Consider the following 17,613-nt stretch of genomic DNA (forward strand, 5'->3'; position numbering starts at 1 on the left):
GTGAATAAAAGACTGCCTGTCTTGAGTCTGACTAACATACATTTTTTAAAGACAATGGAGAGAACGTAACACAATGCACTGCAACTTCTGTTTTTTTTATTGACCAAACAGCTGTCAGTGTTTTTTCCTACCTGCTCTGAAATGGGATTTTGTACCCAAATCAATACTTCATAAAAAATGTATCAACAAACTAAAAGAAGTTTCAGCTCAACTTTCCCCCCCAGTGTTCAGATAATGTTGTGTAAATGTATCTGAAAGAATGTATATCAACACAGATAAAAGGGGAAGTAATCAAGCTACAATGTTTGATGGTATTTTTACTCTCCTGTAGTTCATTTTAAATAGTCTAAAAATTTGGATCACTACTCTACAATCTTCTTCTTTCAGCTATTCCTTTTAGAGGATGCTAGGGACAGCGGATCATCTGCCTCCGTCTCCCCCTGAACCTAGCATCCTCTTCTGTTACACCGACCCCATATGTCCTCCTTCAATACATCTACAAACTTTCTCTGTGGTCTTCCTCGTTTCTCCTGCCTGGCAGTTCCATTTTTAACATCCTTTGTCCAGTATATCCTCTAGCCCTCCTCTGCACATGCCAACATGGCCTCAGCCTTGGCTCTCTACATCCTCGGTTATATTCATTTCAGATCCTGTCCCTCCTGGTCACTCCCAACAAAAATCTAAGCATCTTCAGCTCTGCCGCCTCCAGCTCAGGCAGATAAAGTTCTTTTCTGTGCTTACTGCACCACTGCAACACAATGTTTTTAAAAAGTATCTATTTGTAATTAAATTAGTCTTAGATAAAAATTGCAACCAAAATCTGAGTTGTGTCCACACAATAAAACTGCCAAAAAATTTTTGAGGAGTATTTTTGATAGAAACACTTAAGTGAACTTTACTTGACCCTCCCCAGGCCAACTGAGAGAGTTTTTTGAGGCGCTGTCACATTGCCCATTTTTCAATAGTCTGTGCCTTTTGATAAAAGTGACCAACGGGGACTATTGTGCATGTGACTTGAATTAATAGAATCATTTTCTGATTGGTCGACATGGTAAATTTTCCATCAATAGGAAAGGGTTTCTTTGTTTTTGTTCGCAAGCAGAGAGTGCTTCTGGGTGCTTTCCTTAGAAAACGCAGTTTTAGTGTTTCTTCCTGCAGTAAACATAGTGATAGTATTCAGGAAAAAACATTGCGTATATTTTTTTTTATCATGACTCTGGTTTTACGTGGCCTATCAACGCAATTTAAAAACTGGTATATAGTTTTAAGTCCCCACTTTTGTTCCCACAAAATAGTAACACATTTGCACAGAGGAAGGGAGTACAAATAGCTGACACTGCGCTGTTAGTGAAAAGCAGAGCTCACCATCTTTTACTTTTCAGTGTGTTTTTCCACTGATAAGATAGAACTGGCGAAAGCAGCATGTGTTTGGAGAATCACTACTCTGGCAGGCTTTACACACCATGACTAAGGCCTGGGCGGTTACGTATGAAGATACAAGCAGCAACGATTTGGTCCTAAGTGCGTCAGACACAAGTTTGCTCTTACACTCAGCGTTAAGAATAAATACATGCATAAATGTCCCAGAGCGTTACATCTAGTGCTCTGCTCCTAAATTAAGAGAAGTCCAAAGACTTTCTGATCCTGTGAGACATCACCAGCAGACAGCTGCATTATTTACAGAGGAAGGGACTACACTTTCCTTTAGGAATCACAACTTGAGCCTCACAGTTCAAGTTGTGAGTCTGATAAAACTTTCTGACACATTTCTGACACTGATAAAACTGACACATTTCTATACATTTTAGGAACAAATATGTGGGTCACATTAAAGTCCTTAAGAATATATGATCAAAATGAGCTTCTTGTTATGTTTTACATAAACACAAACAAATCTGCAAATGACGGAAATGTCACACACGTTCATGCTCAACCAAGAACATAATATTTGAATCCACGAGTCAGGATGGTGAGGGCTACTGATTACTCCTGGGCTGGCTGAGTTTAAACCTAAGATAAATGTATCATGACAGTGTAAAACTATTTAAACCTGTAAAGTGTCCTTTAAAGTGGAAAATGAAAAGTGGAGCAGTCCTTTTAATGATAAAACAGCAGGAGCTACTGATTGAATGTGTGGCTCTGCTCAGCTTTTCAGAACTTTACAGCAAAGTTTAGCCCAGTATTCAACAACATGTTGCAAATGTACATTTGTGCTTAACTATCAAGATTTTCTTTTGCAATAAAGGCTTTAAAAACACCTGTTAGCAGTTAGCTAGTGAACTAAAAAGTCAGAAAGTGAGAGCTAGGTAAGACGAAAAACAGCTACAAGGAATTTGAAAGATTTGAAATACATCACTCTTTTCTCCAGATGGAGGGGGAAAAAGTTATTAATCACAATTATAAGTGAACAGTTCACCCAAAAATCAAATGAAGTCTTAAAAAAAAGCCCAAAATATCCACAAACCTTGTTGTGAACAGTTTTCTTGTCTGTCCACTTCCACCGCTAACCTCACAGCGCAGAAGAAAGAGTCTCTAACCTGACAGTGTGAAAGGAGGGTGTCCCCCTTCAGCTGTGTTAATGTTAGCTAGCTGCACCCACTCTTGGCTGGTGAATGAAAGAAATATGTCCTACATAAAATCTTTCAGAACAAAATTGCTTGTGGCTTTTGTTTTGTTTGTGTTTGGGTCATGATTTCTGGAAGGGCCCATTGCTCCTGTCCGGAGAACAGTCCAGTGCATTTTCTGGAGCTTTGGACAAAGCAAGCAACTCATTTCATTATAATTAAAAGAAAAATCATGTACATACACACGGAGCATCACAGGCAAGAGGATAATTTAAAAATGTAATTCAGATTTTTGTCTCTTAAATAGACGATTCCTTTACAACTTCTGTACTTGGTTATTTAATGGTTTATGATGGTTGGGTAGTCAGCACGTTCATCTATTTGTTGCTGAAAATTAGCACGATATTTTGATACCAAAAGGAGTAGAAATATAAACTCACATAAATAGAAATACTCTGCTCAAGTACTTCAAAGCAGGTACTCAACTTACTTCTCACCACGGATAACTCCAAACTCTACGACAGGGATGTCAAACTTGTTTTACATACACTTTGATCTGAAGTGGGCCGGACTAGTGAAGGACACTGAACTAAATATTTAATCCCTGAGATGAACTAATGTAGAATTAAAGAAATAAAATTGCAATTCCAACAGTACGTCTCAGTTCTTCCATAATCAATGTGTAAAATTACTGTAAAAGTTCTGGTAGCTCATTAACTAGACTGCCCCATATTTATAAAACATAAAGTTTTTATTAATTCACACTTTTAATGAAGTTTTACAGTAGATAATAGTTTATTGCCTGTTAATTCACTACTTTGTAGTACGAAGGACAACAGAGGAGGTCTTTATGAATAGAAGAAGCTGTAAAACCTATGAAAATACAGTAAAAAGTTTAAAATCTGCACAGTCCTTCACAAAGCTGTCCAGTGGACTCGTCCTTGCTGGGTTGATTAGGGCCCCCAGGGCTTATGTTTGACATCCCTGCTCTAAAATATCTAAACTCATTAAGAAATTGAAATATCTGAGTAGCACAAAGTGTTTCCAGTCCAGTAAAGCTTCACGAAAGGTTATTATAACAGCACTGGTAGTACATAATGGATATCATTTTTTAAAGCTACTCTAAACAGATAGTTCTTTCTAAAAGCATCATCTTTATCTGAGAGATCCTGACACTGACCTTCACATACAAGCAATTAAAAAAAGGTGCACAGCAAGCTATAAAAATAAAACCACTCATGTGGCCTTAAAGAATAAATGATGAGGAATGTATAACAGCCTTTAAAGCCAGAAATGGTGAAAGCAATTTGAATGTCTTTAAAATAAAATACTCCTTTTCACCCCCCATTACTGCCTTGGTGTGTGAACCCTACATGTAGGATGCAGTGGCCTTCGTGGTGGCATGTTTGGTAGTGGGTGCCTCATTCTCTACCCTTGTATCACAGAGACACAATTACATAAACACACACTCACACACACACACACACACACACACACACACACACACACACACACACACACACACACAGTCAGCTGTCCACAGAGACTTGCAGGCGTACAGGCTGTGTGACTCACGCTCCACTCTCCACTCGGATGGAGCGGATGTTGTCCATACCACAGTTGTGGATGTTGCAGCACTCAGAAGTGAACTCCAGACACTTGCCCTGGAAATGCTCCTGCTCAAACACAGTCACCTGCGCACGGGGGGAGACACGGAGAATGGGTGAAGCTGGGCATGTTTACACTTTACATTTATGAGTGCAAATAAAAAGTGTGTGAATTCACCTTAAAGAAAGGAGCAGTGTCCATTCTAGGGAACATCATAGGTGAGGTCATGTGGGCTCTAACGACTCTATTCATTTCTAGAGTAAAGAGAGATAAAGAGCATGAATGAGAATATGTACAGGCATTAAAATGCAGCATGTCTGGAGTAGTTTTTAAAATCACAGCAACAGTTTCTGTTTGAGATTTCTTTCTGTATAAATTTAACCTCCACCTTCTCATATCTGCAATAGGACCAATCAGGCCCGTTTAATCAATTAAACCACCCCGTGGGAAAGTTTTGAAGCAGGAAATTTCCGGGTCATCTTACCTGGATGCGCTGCTGACACTCCTCACAATCTAAATGCCGTTTGCATAGACTTTGGTCTGAACCTGGAGGTTCTTTTTTATACTGGCGTTCACGCGGGATGCTCATGCTCGTTAGTGTGCGCGTGCGCCCTTCTTTTCCAATGACGTGAAAGCGGTGAGTGTTTGAAGTAGGACAGGAACATGACCGATGTCTTCCGGCTAAATTCTTCAAAATTAAAGTACAACACTAGCTCTTTATACTCTTAGAATATATATATATATATATATATATATATATATATATATATATATATATATATATATATATATATTATATTATCTTCTATCAGCTTGTCACAGAGAAGCTAACTTGCCGACATATTCAATTACATTTTTAAGTCCTCAAGTTAGTGTTGTTTTTATTCCTGCTTGTTTATTCTGATTCAAACAAATTTACAACTTACTGAATCACTTTCACAGCATCAGCAGCAAGCATTCTGAAGTCATAAGCTTTAAGTTCTGAGATTAGTAAATTTTGCTTACAGAAGATAAATAAAATAATCACTTCGCAAATATTGAGTGTATTTTGTATATTAATCATATCGACGCCTAATATGTGGAGCCCCCTCAACATTTATTTTGAAGGTAGCTTGAGGAAAACATCCGGTAAGTGTGGGAAAATTGCCGCAGGTGAGAAAATGATCGCTCCTGGCGTCGTGCGTAAAAACGGTTTGTGCACGCGCAACTGCGAATTTACGCACGGGCTCATTGCTCGCGTTCCATGTCCCCCACACGCCCACCCCCTTACCTCCCTCTCTCTTTCTCTCTCTCTCTCTTTGTAACCCTATGGGGCCTGTCGACTCAGCAGATCATATAGAGCGCAGTCACAGAGATGCGGGCGATGAATGCGTGGCTGTTTTTAGTCTATTCGTATAGGTCAGCAGTGCCATCGTATAGAGCAACAATGGCCGGGGCTATAGGCAGAGAATGAGGAGGATTTGGAGAGTCATCCGGGGAGTCTGTTTAAATGGTGGCTTCCAAAAGTGGAGGAAATTGGGACCGAATAATTAAATTCAATACGTTATTGATAACTGTTAATTAATAATGCATGTTATATAGATTCTATAAAAGAAAGCGTAAAAGTTGTGAAAAAATACAAGGAAAGTGGTTTTGACATCACTGCGAGCCTTTGACAGATCATTTTGACCCTTCAGTTGTTTTGAACCTCCTTCGGTCAGCCCCTTGCTGCTTGACATTTCATCAACAGAGCCTCAAATTCTCCTTAACATGTTTAACATCACACAGGCAAACACACACAAAACACACACATGAAAAGGCAGTGGCTAAGTGGCTAAGTCACGACTCCCAGCTTTTATCCTGCTGTGCTCTAAAAAAATGTACTCACACTGTGTGGATTTGTCCAGAAGAAACTTGTCTTGGACAAAGTGCTTCGATCTGCTGTTTTACATGAAAGACATGAATGAGGCTGGACAGAGGTTTCATTTGGGTGTCGGAGGGAGAAAGCATTAAGCAGATCTTTGGGGGAAAAAACCCATGAAATCTGATAGTTGTTACTGTTAGCAGAAGGGGTTTTACAAAAGTATCACATTAAATATTTAATAGTCGTATTTTCAGAGGCTCAAAACTAATTGGACAAAAATATTTTAAATGTAATTATTCTTTTTAATTAAATGTCAGGCAGTCAGCGACTACCTGACATTTAAAACCCATCTAGATCACAAAATTTTGCGTGTCCTCCAGTGAGATGCTCTGCCAGGCCACAGCTGCCCTCAGTTGCTGCTGTGTTGTGGGCTTCTCTGCCCTTCAGTTTTGTCTTCAGTGACTGAAAAGCACGTTTTATTGGGCTGAGATCAAGTGACAATCTTGCACTTTTCAATATCAATTTGCACTGTCTGATCACCCCTGTACACTTCAGAATTCATCCTACTACTTCTGTCAACGTCAATAAACACCAGCGGCCCACTTCAACTAGCAGCCATATGTGGCCACGGCATAGCATTGCCTCCACCGTCTTTTCTCTTCTAATATATATATATATCTATATATATATATATATATATATATATATATATATATATATATATACCCATCTGAAACACAAATATGTTTAGGTTTCATGTTTTAGGCAACAAGGACCGATGGTGTTGTCTGCTGTACACACTGTAAAGACCTATGAGGTATATTTGGCAATAGTGAAATTATAGAAATAACTATACAAACTAAGTTGACTCACAACTATAATTAACTAACCTTTCATTTCACTGATACACATATGAGAAGTTTTTTAGTGCTGTGCTGTAAATGTCAGCTTCACAAATTATATGATGAAAAATAGACACATAGAGGGTTCAGTAGATGGTTTTTCAGTCATTGTAGAAATTGTTGTAAAAGCTCCCGGTGAAGGGGATGAAACTGGATTTGAGTCATTTAGCAAAATGGGCTGTCTTTGTTAAACACGGGATATAAAAACAAGCCTATGTATGAAAAGTAAAGCATACAATGTCATTAAAGGCAAAGCTAATCTAGCATATTTTTCCCCAAGTAAGAAAAACCAATCAAACCAGTATTCAGCCATTATTCAGAGTATTTCACATTTGTGGAGATGCATCCACTGTGCTCCACATATCAATCAATGGGCTCTTTGAAGAGGATCTTTTATCAAAGCACATGGAAAATGTCACAGTTTTGTTGGCTATTTCATTATTCGATGCCAGATCTACTAAAACATGTTAGTACACATGCCTTGCATATATGATCTGACTTTATATTGTATAAAGACTGCCTCTTCCATAATTCTGCATAGTATTTGAAGTTGTGTTAGGTTGTTACAAAGAGATTTATGCTGAAAAATGCATTAATTTCCTGCTTTAAAATGTAACGGGAATTTTATTATATACACAACTGCTTACATGTTTACAGCCAGTTGGACATGGCTCTGTTTTTGAAAGAAGTCAGTTTGCTTTCATCTATTATAATATGTCACTATTCAGAAGGTTTGTAAATAATAATTAATGGAATCAATAATCATAGCTTGTAACTTAAATTTAATGAAACATACACAGGTATATTTTCAGCAGCCATCACTTCTGTGTTCCAACAGCACACTGTGTTATCTAAAATAAGTTTATTATGCTAAAAGAAAAACTGGTCATCAGAACAAAATTTTCAAATAATTTCAGAACAGCTGGAAATAGTTTATCTATTTACAAAAACAATGCATTGGACTATTGGATTACATGAACCATCTTATGGGTTTAAATATAATAAAATAAAGATTCTTGAAGAATCTTGATCTAGGTTATGAAGGGTATTTTATGCAGGAAGTTAAAAAAGGAAATATCATACAACAGAGTGTACAACTTTGTTCAGAAAACATTAAAGCTTTCTCTAACCAGAACAGAAACAAAACAAATGAATCTGCATCTTTAGCTTAAGGAACAGACGCATAACAGGTGGTTAGATTAAATGTGTTCCCAGCTGTGGGAAGGCGAGGTAAAGACAGGTCACCAGTCCATCACAGGAGCAACTCAGAGACACAGATAACACTCACAGTCACACCTATAGTGAAATATAATCGCCAGTTAATGTAACATGCATGTCTTTAGACTCTAGGAGGAACCTGTAGCACCCAGAGAGAACCTATAAAGGTGCAGCGAGAACATGCAAACATCACACAGAAAGACTCCGGCTGGTTCAGGTGACATTGCTAACCACTGCGCCACCCAGACCTATCATTTATTTTCACTTTTGCTTATAGAAATTGTTTTCTGTCCATCTGTCTCCGACATGTCTTTGGAGTGTGGGAAGACACCTACAAGCAATACCCCAATCAGTTTAAACCCAGAACCAGCTAACAGCAAAGAGGTAAAAGTGCTGACCCTCCACGGCTTTGCTAAATCCATTTTCATGTGTATTATTGTGCTGTTTCCTGCTTCCCTTGTTTTTCTCCTTCAAGAGATTCTCTGCAGTCCTCAGCCACTTCACTGGGTCTGATTCACTCCTGCATCACTTCCTCCACTGACCTTTCAATGATGCTTAATTGAGCATAATGATTTGAGCAAATTCAAGTTTCAAAATTAATAAGTCTGAACATTGAATTGAAGACATGAATGGTTTTACCTGAATGCTCACAATCTCATGTAGCACTCAGCTGCACCTCATATTTCCCTCCTGTCGTCATCTGAAGCCTTGATGAAGCACAACACGCGACCTCGAATGCTACAACTACGACTGTTTTGCTTGTTCTCTTGTGAGTGCTTTGAAATAAACATCTCAAACACTTTTTACATTTTCCAGCTAACACTCACTGTAATATTTTACTGACCCATACAGGGAAAAAAGGCAAAGCTTTGATATAAAAGCCTTCTCCTACTGAGATGAACAGAGACAGAATCAGATTATTGTCCATGCAAACCTTGAACCTCTTTGCTCACCCTGAGGTGCAGGCACTGGACCGTTATTGCTTCTCACAGCTTATTGTTTTTCCTGTTATTGTTTTTCCCAGCGCCTCTTTTTTTATAGCACTGAAGGGAACAGGAGGGAATGATTTTGCAATAGGCTCATTAATGTGAACCTGGTCAGCTTGGCTGTCATTACACTGAAACTGTAAGGGCGTAGAAAAGTGCATTATCTCACATTACTCCAGCTGGACTGTCATTTCTTTCACTCAGTGCACGAGTTCATACAATGAGCAAGCTTTTATAAGGTTACTTTGTCTTTTGTTAACCTATCAAAATGTAGCAGATCACTGACGACAAGAAAAAAAAATTTACACAAAAATGTATTTGATTTCATTTGAAATTCACAATTCTAAAAATTTGCTTGTTTTAGCATTTGGCTAAAACAAAAGTCAATCCTGATTATAACTCCAGATGCGGTTAAGTCATCTGAGGTCGACCATATGTTGATATATCTGAGTTTGTCATATTTTCTTCCTCATATTATTTCAACCATATGCTCTGTCTCTCTTTCTGCCCGTCTCTCTCTCTTTGATGATGGGGGTATTTCTATTCTGTGGGGGCTGTGAGCTCAGCGAGTTTGTTTCTGTGTCTATAATCCCCTCTCTCTGGGCGCCAGCATATAAAAGCGACGAGGGGCCCCGCGCACTCTCACACAGACCACCAGTCTCAGGCCTGAGTCTACTCCTTTACGCACACACAGCCACAGGTAAGACAGTGGACAAACATACAGAACAGAACAGAAAGATAGAAACTTTTCACTAACCCAGAGGACAAGCTAGGAAGCTAATTATAACTGAAGTCAAATGTTGGCAAAAATGTGATTTTTCTTTTGTACGCAGCCAGCAGCTGTCAGTAAATGCACTTGGGCATATTCAGAAAAAAGCACTGGAGTTTAGAAACTAATGTTTACATTTTAAATTCCAATGGGGATCTGGGAATCAAGCTGGTTTCACAAATGCAGCATTGAAAGTGCAACATTTCAGATTCAGAGCCAAGAAAAGCTTCAACCTACTAAAATCTGCTTTTGATGAGTGTTTTTTTTTAGCTTTTGTTCTGAAGTAGATCTTAGTTGTGTAAAGGTTTTTGGGACATTTTCTGATTGGTTCTTTTAATGCCGATTACTTTAACACACATGTGCCAGCTTTGTAAATGCAGCATGCTTAGAAACTGTACAGAAATGACTCAGGATGTATGAATCTTTGAACCTTCTGAGCTGAGGGCATTCATTTTTTCTAACAGGAAGGTAAAAATAACGAATGTATAAAGAAAAGAGTCTGTAAAGAACGACCCTCATTTTTGCTATTTTTGGTCATTCCTAATTCAACTTCAATCAGGATCAGATGAACATGTGAAAGCTAAAGGTCTTGTTTACTGAATAACAAATCATTAGACCCTATTCTTAAGTAAAGATTTTTTTACAACCTCTTAGTGTGACAGTAAAAGTCAAACTAGAGCTATAACAGCTTCTTTTTTTATCCCAGTCGTCATGTCTGCTGGAGGAGAGAAATCCAAGTCTGCTTCCCAGACTGATGGGAAAGCAGCTCAGACCAAGACGTCTGAGATGGGCTTAACATCTTACAAGGTACAGTATACACACACACACACACACACACACACACACACACACACACACACACACACACACACACGTAAAACAGATGATTAAACATCACAAATACAGCATACAGTATTTTTCACACAGTGGGAAGCAGCTGGCCTCACACCACTGTAACAGTTTACCTTGTGAGCGGACGTCTGTTAGCGCGACCTGCTGGTTCTTATAGCTCTTTGAGGGGGTGGCTGACAACTATAACTGACAGAAAAAACCCCCAGTGTGTTAAATCACTGTGGAGGTAGCTGTCATAAAAACATTGGCACTTCATCTTTATCTCCCCATGTCACACTTCCTGCTTCATATATCTTCCCTTGAATCTGAACCTACCTCAGTGACCTCCACTCCTATTTTCTTTGCTCCCCACTGCAATCGTTCAGATGTGGGTTTACGACCAGGAGAATTTCCAGGGCCGCTGTATTGAGATCAACGGCGAGTGCATGAACGTGTGTGACTTGGGCATGGACAAGGTGCGCTCCCTGCGTGTCGACTGTGGGCCGTAAGTATTCCGATTGCGTGCTGTGAGACGTATACACCCACATGTACTAGTGTGGTACCCAGCAGCACCCACACTCCTCTAAGAGAAGAGCAGGTGATTTAACAGCTACACTCCACCATTATGTGACATTTCCCCACTTTGCATTTGGCATTATGCTGATGCTTTTATCCCGAGTGATTTTGCAGAGAGTACAGCAATGCAGAGAACTTTGGCTGCTAACATAATAAAGCACACAAAGCACAAGTGATGGAAGTATGTCAGTTAATAAAAGAAAATATAAGCAAGGAGATAAGGAGTAGTGCAACAAGGGACACATTTAAAAATCAAAGCAGCAGAGGCCAAGATGCTATAAGATTTTTACAAGCTGCACACTCCTCAAGAGGAGTCAGCTCATTCATTTGAGTGTAATCAGTGAGCTGACTCTTCTTGAGGGACGTTCAATGATCACTCTCCTTCCTCTCCTTTTCCCCGTCCTCAGCTTCGTGGGTTTTGAGCAGATGAACTTCTGTGGAGAAATGTTCATCTTGGAGAAGGGCGAGTACCCCCGCTGGGACTCTTGGAGCAACTGCCAGAAGAATGACTACCTGCTGTCCTTCAGGCCTGTCCGCATGGTGAGTCCTATGTTCCAGCCACTCAACTGGTGGAAGTTTGCTCTACTTTTATTTGCCTTCTTTACATCCTTATTCTCTTTTCCTCCTTCCTCATGCCCGCCACCTCGCAGGATCCCGAGAAGCACAAGATATGCCTGTATGAGGTTGGAGAATTCAAGGGCCGCAAGATGGAAATCATGGATGATGACGTTCCCAGCCTGTTTTCCTATGGTTTCACTGACAGGGTGGGCAGCATCATGGTCAGCTGTGGAACGTGAGTAGTTTGTGAAATTACAACATCTTATTGCATTTTTCCAAAGAGTTAAATGAGTAGAATAATACCACTCTGTAGTGTGCTAAATATGAGGCTAAAGCCAACATCCAGCTAGCTTAACTTTGCATAAAGACTGGAAACAGGGCTTAAGCTAACCTGGATCTTTTTTGAAAGTAATAGTCAGCTTAACAGCACATGCAAAGCTCACAAATTAACTTGCTATATGCTATGTGATTCCAACAAAACCATGAAACATTGGTATAAAACAAGAGTTTGTAGTTGTGGGCCTGATTTGGGTGCAGCAGCTTCAACAAGCTTGCTGTCAACGAGGTAACAAGCTAGCAAAGCACCCCATAAAACTCAGCTTTCATGAAGTTTTTACACTTCCTATTCTTTTAGAATTCAATAAGCAATGTATAACATCTTAATTGGCGAACCTTAACAGTCTGGGGGTGTTTTTTGCAAGTGTGAAAGACCAAGACTTGAACTGTTTCAAGCCCCAAATATGAGTGCTATCAGCCTTGTGAAACAGAAATCTAGAAGACCTGCTTTTTCTTTAAGGCTGACTGTGAAGCTGTAACTCTGCTACCTTTTCCAGCCTTCTGGTTGATAAATCATGCATTTTTCAGCAGCACTGACCACAAACACCACACTCTGCTTTTGCAACAGCTGCGTCAAAAAAAGTCCAGCTCCTTTTACCATTTCTACATCGGTGGCGTCATTCTTAAACTGACAGAAACAGCACTCTGTCTGGTAATGTGCTCAGGAATAGAGGCTTTTTCATCAGCAGCTACATGAGGGTGTCACGAACGTCAGCAGCTCCATGTCTCTGTCTGCGCTCCCAGAGGCGTGGCAGCCAGCGTACACTGTTGTTTTATCTGCTGTGATTACTTTATTTGGACTGCTACCCGCAGTCTCCAAACAGGCAGCTGGAAGGCAGACGAGTCTGTGCTTTAACACCTAGAAGCATGATAAACAGATCGATGACATCATTTGTTCGATGTTTACTCTCTCTAAATTATTAGCATGTGTCCTTCTAGCATCTTTCATCATGTTTCTCACTTGTCTGCTGTTTCTGTTTCACCTCATGCTTTTTTGCTGCCTCACATTTTCTCTGCTGAACAGTTGCTGTCCAACCTTGTAATCCCTCTCTATTATTCCCTATCCTTGCCTCTCTTCTCCCTTTTTCTCTCCTCAGTTGGGTGGGTTACCAGTTCCCCGGCTACCGTGGCAGCCAGTTTCTGCTGGAGAAGGGTGATTACAGGCATTTCAATGAGTTTGGTGCCCGCTGCCCCCAGATGCAGTCCATTAGGCGCATTCGTGACATGCAGTGGCACCCACACGGCTGCTACACCATGTCCTCCAAGTGAAACCCACCGAGGGCGAGGAAGAGAGGGACTGGAGGAGAGGCGGAGACCGAAGGCGGGCACAGAGATGGAGGTGGAGGAGGAAGAGCAAAGAAGGAGAGGAGGAGGGAGAGGGTGTAATAATGTTTCCCCTGTCCTTAAATCTCTTGACGGTTTGAGTGCAGGATGGGGGGAGTACATTAGGTTGTTATTTATAGTTGTGATTTAGCGGCCAATGAAAAGTTATTCAAAGTTTAGGAGGAGATAATTACGATAACCACAGAGACTGCTTCTCATAATAAATGCTCTCTCCATTTTTGTTCTTCCTCTCTCGCTGTCTCCATCTGTCAGCCTCTGGCTCCCCACTCTCCTCTCTCTCCTCCCCTCCCTCCCTCTCTCCCCTCACATATATTATTCCACATCTCACCAACGTCAGCGCTCGCTCGACCTGTCAGAGCCTGACTGAAGGGGTACCAGCGTAGATTTCTGTTTGTTTGTGTGAACGGGGCACTGAGACAGAAGAAAACAACCACAGAGACAAATGGCGGTGACTGCTCTTTGCTCAGATCCTGCTACCACACCAGCCTTAAACCCCAATAAATCATCTCACTACCTGCTTTACTTGGAATGACATTTTATTCAACAGACTTTTATATATATTTAGCAAATGCACAAAAAAACTGAACCCAGCATGAGACCCTGTTATATTTAGTAAAAACAGATCCTCAAATTAAAGCTGCTACAATCAATATTTTTTCGCCGTCTACAGAGGGAGCAACACCCCACAGCAGAATCAGCTGAGTCAGTCATTGTCTACAACTCTGTGGAGCCTTAAAGCACTCTCATGGCTATCATGGAACTATTTATCATAGCTGATGAACACTGTGCTGGATTCAATGGCTAAAGAGCCACAAAAGAACAACAGGGAGACTCAATAAGTATCAGCTAACTTGTAATACATTAGAGTGTTTCCAAAATAAGTCCTGTGCATTTGCATTTGCCACTCGTGTGTATAACAAGGGAACTCAGCGTGTAATAAGCACACCAAGTTAATTTTATCTGGTTTAAACACAGCTTTACTGTTGCTATTGTGACTCGTTTCTCTTAGCCTCGAGTGGCCCAAGGGATGTACGCATGCCAATTAAAGCTGGTTTTCAGAAATAGTTAGTCCAGGGAGTCTAACTAATTTTAGTCCATGAGCCTAATAATATCATAATACAGCCTATTATGAAAACGTCCACATTTAATTGACTGCACATTTAAATATACTGCCTGAGATTTCTTCAGAACAATCTGACTCATCTTAAAATGGATCCGTCATGTCCATCAACATGTTTTTACTCTTTGACTCTGCTAGAGTAGCTCTATATCACTCACAGTTCAAAATAATCACTATTCTGTTCACATGTGCACTGGTGCAGCCTCTCGGTTCTTCTGTGCCTGAAAGCAGCTCATCTATTTCTTTAAGAAAAGTTGGTTCTGACTTGTTGTCCTTTGTAAACAAAAAGTTTGAAGAACAAGTTGGTGGAAGTTCTGTGATCAAAGTCAGAGATGTGAACCCGGGATATTATCATTTTAAGGAAATCTGCTCCATCGTATAAGGAAAGAAGAGGAAAAACAGTCCACCGTGATTTTCAGCACACTAAGTCTAAATAAATTGTCATTCTCTTTCTTCACTTTCTACACATCATCCAGCATGGCCAGATGGACTCTTGAGTGATTCAGTTCTTCCATCTATATTTGACATAACTGCTGGTCCAGCACACCTAAATCTTTGAATAACCTTTACAGAGGTTATTGGAATCAGATGTACAGAGATTTTAGCTTCATTACCACTTTGTTTCAGAAACCTTTGTGATGCCAGTATGAAATGTTGGCAATTGACGGAGTTTAATTTGTTGTCATTTGAAACCTGAGGTATATTTTTGTCACATGGCTAAAGGAAAAAGAGCCAAGTTTGGAATCGGGAGGGATGCAGGATTTAACAAAAATCAAGCTATTTAATTAGACTGCTTTATATACTCACACACTGCGGGCTAATGGGGATTAGACAACTGGGAGGAAATGAGATCAGGTGTACACAATCCACATAAAAGACAACTAGATAACTAGTTGTAAGACAAACTTCAAAAAATGGTGGTTGCTGCATTTGTACATCACATACAACCTGATCTCAGATCTCCAGAAGTGTTTGATCATGCAGCTGAGAGGGAAAATAACAAAACAGGAAAATAAACTTTAGATCTGAGTTGGCAAGAGAGGGTTATCAACGTATCAATATTAAAGAATCCCTTCATATTTTAAGAGCTAAAAAACTTGGTTGCGGATCAGAAACACGGTTCTGTGCTTCTTTTTGATTTTTAGCTTTCACTGTGCAGAGTGGTGCATCTGCACAGTTTGACAGATGAAAGCTGTTTTCAGATTAATTTGCTGGAAGTAGAAAGTTTTTCGGAGCTCCCCTATAATAAGACAAGTATATGCGAGCAGGAGTCATTCAAGGGATTGGAAGTCGATCCTGCCCCAGTTACCAACTTTCTGAAGTGTAACGTGGATAGTTGAACCTGTGCTGCTCTCTCCATGACGTAAGAAACATTCGCAAATATATTTAAAACAGATACATTTGCGTATTCATAACATCATTGAGAGAGGACCGAACATTAAAAAAATCCTCTTCTAACTTATTTAAAACAATGTTCATGCACGCTGTAAAGTTCAACAGCTCACTTGTGTGACTTGCAAACTAGAATGTTAAACATATTTAGTATCTTGGACTTAATAAATGTTAAATGGGGCGGTCGTGGCTCAAGAGTTGGGAGGTCGCCTTGTAATCGGAAGGTTGCCGGTTCGAGCCCCGGCTTGGACAGTCTCGGTCGTTGTGTCCTTGGGCAAGACACTTCACCCGTTGCCTACTGGTGGTGGTCAGAGGGCCCGGTGGCGCCAGTGTCTGGCAGCCTCACCTCTGTCAGTGCGCCCCAGGGTGGCTGTGGCTACAATGTAGCTTGCCATCACCAGTGTATGAATGTGTGCGTGAATGGGTGGATGACTTTGGGGTCCTTAGGGACTAGTAAAGCGCTATATAAATACAGGCCATTTACCATTTAAAAGCTATTCGTTAAAATTCCCCACAGACTCACCTTTTTAAAATCCTGAACTAGAAAACTAGAAAAACAGGTGACATTACAGCACATGAGACTTAAACGATACACTGCCAGCACCCGACCACTGCAAACCACAGGAGGAAACGAATGCCCTGTGTCCATCTTCCCATGGATCAGAGCTATTTTGGCATCACGGGGGAGACATTCACAAAACTGGGTGAGACTTTAATGCTGTGGCTGATGGCTCTGTTATTAAACACCACACCAAAGAGTCTGCCTTTCTCAGAAAATCAACTTTTCTTGATTCCATAAACTCCAAGTAACTCAAAGAATACAGCATCCCAATAAATCTGTTACTTTAGAGAACATCTAGAGGCAATTTACAGTTTCTATCCCCAGTCCACCCACTGTGTATTCACCCGGCATAATGCCTGCTCCAAAGATGCAGATTTAATTTGTACTGATGGAAAGCAATTTGGACCAATTTGTTATTCTATAAAAGAAAATCAAAATCTGTGCCACCGCAGCACTCTGTTTACAGCAGCACTTTAGGTCTTTCTCACCAAAGAGATCATTAATGGCCAGCTGTGCCAACGTCAGCACCAAAGACAGATATGACTGCATTTTAGCACATCCTTTTCCATATGTGATAAATTATGCAATGCTTTCTTCTTCCCCTCAAGCTTATGAAATATTCATGATACCAAACTCCATCATTCATGATGTAATCTGCACACGATATCGATGCTTTGCGGTTTATCAAGGGAATCATCAATGACATCAATTTTATAGAAGAGGGCTTTTGTATTGCTGAGTGTTTGAAATCATGCAAATATAATAAGGCAGCTTTCAGTATACAGCGTTAGGCTATTATTCAATCACTATTAACCCAGAAATGATAGATATCGTACAGAAATATCTCCCTCCATTAGTTTTCACCACATCCAGCCCATTGATCATTGTTCTACTTTCTATTAGACACCAAAATTTGATTATTGACACTAATGACACAATCTAAAAAGACAATAGCTAATATAGCACAATGGAATTTTGAAGTAATTTGAAGCTTATTTATAGTA

The 17,613-nt window shown here is 40.1% G+C and overlaps 2 protein-coding genes across 4 annotated transcripts in view; one reads left to right on the top strand and one right to left on the bottom strand.

Annotated features, from left to right (window-relative positions):
* cryba1l2 (crystallin, beta A1, like 2) overlaps positions 1 to 17,613 on the bottom strand; it is a 62,506-nt gene that overhangs the window by 3,891 nt on the left and 41,002 nt on the right. For 2 of the 3 annotated variants that reach the window (XR_003272600.1, XM_026169895.1), the window contains exons 1-3: positions 4,657 to 4,777; positions 4,350 to 4,426; positions 4,140 to 4,258 (exon numbers count right to left, since the gene is read on the bottom strand). Coding sequence is in view for 2 of the 3 variants with exons in the window: in XM_026169895.1 (XP_026025680.1) it covers positions 4,140 to 4,258; positions 4,350 to 4,424 (194 nt within the window). In the remaining variant the exon portion in view is untranslated. Of the gene's footprint in view, positions 1 to 4,139; positions 4,259 to 4,349; positions 4,427 to 4,656; positions 4,778 to 17,613 lie in introns of those variants that run through there. The other variant, XM_026169896.1, reaches the window with a different exon arrangement.
* Positions 9,647 to 14,057, top strand: crybb1l2 (crystallin, beta B1, like 2). The gene is made up of 6 exons (XM_026169894.1): positions 9,647 to 9,821; positions 10,597 to 10,697; positions 11,108 to 11,226; positions 11,705 to 11,837; positions 11,948 to 12,090; positions 13,289 to 14,057. Exons 1-6 carry the CDS (start codon positions 9,647 to 9,649, stop codon positions 13,458 to 13,460), a joined length of 843 nt encoding a protein of 280 aa, XP_026025679.1. The 3' UTR covers positions 13,461 to 14,057.

The sequence above is a fragment of the Astatotilapia calliptera genome, chromosome 6, assembly GCF_900246225.1.
Source record: "Astatotilapia calliptera chromosome 6, fAstCal1.2, whole genome shotgun sequence".
NCBI lineage: Eukaryota > Metazoa > Chordata > Actinopteri > Cichliformes > Cichlidae > Astatotilapia > Astatotilapia calliptera.